The following is a 1281-nucleotide window of genomic DNA, read 5'->3' as shown; positions in this document are numbered from 1 at the left end:
ATGATTAACGCCGACAGATTAAGAGTAACAGAAAAACCAGAATATGACACTGGTATTGAAAAAATTGATTTCTATGAGTACCTTCCATCAAATCTCGATTTAAATAATTCAACCGACATCACCTTTGAAATTGATTGTCAGTCTGTGCATACAGTTCCGTCAGAGGCGTACGTCCTCATCGAAGGAGTGTTGAAAAAAGCAGATGGAACTGCATACACAGCAACGGATAATATTGCCTTGGTGCACAATGCAATGATGTATTTGTTTAGCGAAATCACTTACGATTTAACAGGGGCTCAAGTAGAAAGAGTGACAGAACCAGGCCAAGGAACAACGATGCTTGGATTGCTAAAATACCCTTATGCATTTCAGGTGGCGGAAGGTCTTAAACAGATGTGGTATAAGGATTCGACAAACGCCACTGGAAATGGTGGGTTCATCGTGAGGAGAGATCATTTGTTTGCAGACACCACATCCATTGGAGCATTTTCGTTTAAAATACCCTTGAGACACATTTTTGGATTTTGCGAAACCTATGATAAAGTTGTTTACGGTTTCAGACACACCATTAAATTTACAAAGAAAGGCAATGACGATGCTATATACAGAGCTGAGAGTGTTGCTGCAGGAACGATTAGTTTGTCGAAATTCAGACTATTCATGCCTAGACTTGAATTGGACTTGACTGAGAAAAATAATTTCTATGACTTGATGAAGAGTAAGTTGACCATACCAGTAGCGTTTAAATCAAACAGAGTTGAAAGGCAGATTGTACCAGCTGGAATAACGCAATTCAATTGGTCTCTTGGAAGAGCCACAGACAAGAGCATTCCTAGATTCATACTGCTCGCACTTCAATCAAATAGAAATCAAAGTCAAACTGTGAATCCGTCCATATTCGACCATTGCGATGTCAACAATTTTTACGTGACTGTCAATGGGATAAAATACCCCAATTACAATTACGACTTGAATTTTGGAGAGAAGAAAATTACACAAGCTCATTCGGACGCTTTCTCGTTCGACGATAGATATTATGGAACAAATGAGCTTGTTTGCCAATCTGGTTTATCTTTGCTTGAGTATAAAAATTTATTCCCGATATTCTTGGTGGATATAAGCAAGCAAAAAGAAAGAGTAGTTTCTGAAACTGCTGAATTGGTTGTCAATGTTCAATTCCGTACTGCAACACCTGCAAACACTGTTATTTACGCGGTGATTGTTTCAGACAAACTGTTGAGCTTCCAATCTAATGGAACTAACATGATAGCTGTTTACTGA

General features: G+C 38.6%; 1 protein-coding gene across 1 annotated transcript; it reads left to right on the top strand.

Annotated features, from left to right (window-relative positions):
- On the top strand, positions 1–1281 carry LOC149889430 (uncharacterized). The gene has a single exon (XM_090085113.1). The coding sequence runs from the start codon at positions 1–3 to the stop codon at positions 1279–1281; it is 1281 nt and encodes a 426-aa protein (XP_089941239.1).

The sequence above is a fragment of the Hydra viridissima genome, unplaced genomic scaffold, assembly GCF_058129835.1.
Source record: "Hydra viridissima isolate aposymbiotic clone 2 unplaced genomic scaffold, HvirCarnegie_v1 scaffold_4, whole genome shotgun sequence".
In the NCBI taxonomy this organism is placed as follows: Eukaryota; Metazoa; Cnidaria; class Hydrozoa; order Anthoathecata; family Hydridae; genus Hydra; species Hydra viridissima.
Note: the sequence above shows the minus strand (reverse complement) of the source record. Positions and strands in the feature narration are given on the sequence as shown.

Bases quoted from the DNA above. Each gene is read 5' to 3' on its own strand.
- LOC149889430 (XM_090085113.1), top strand. From the start codon at position 1: ATGATTAACGCCGACAGATTAAGAGTAACAGAAAAACCAGAATATGAC.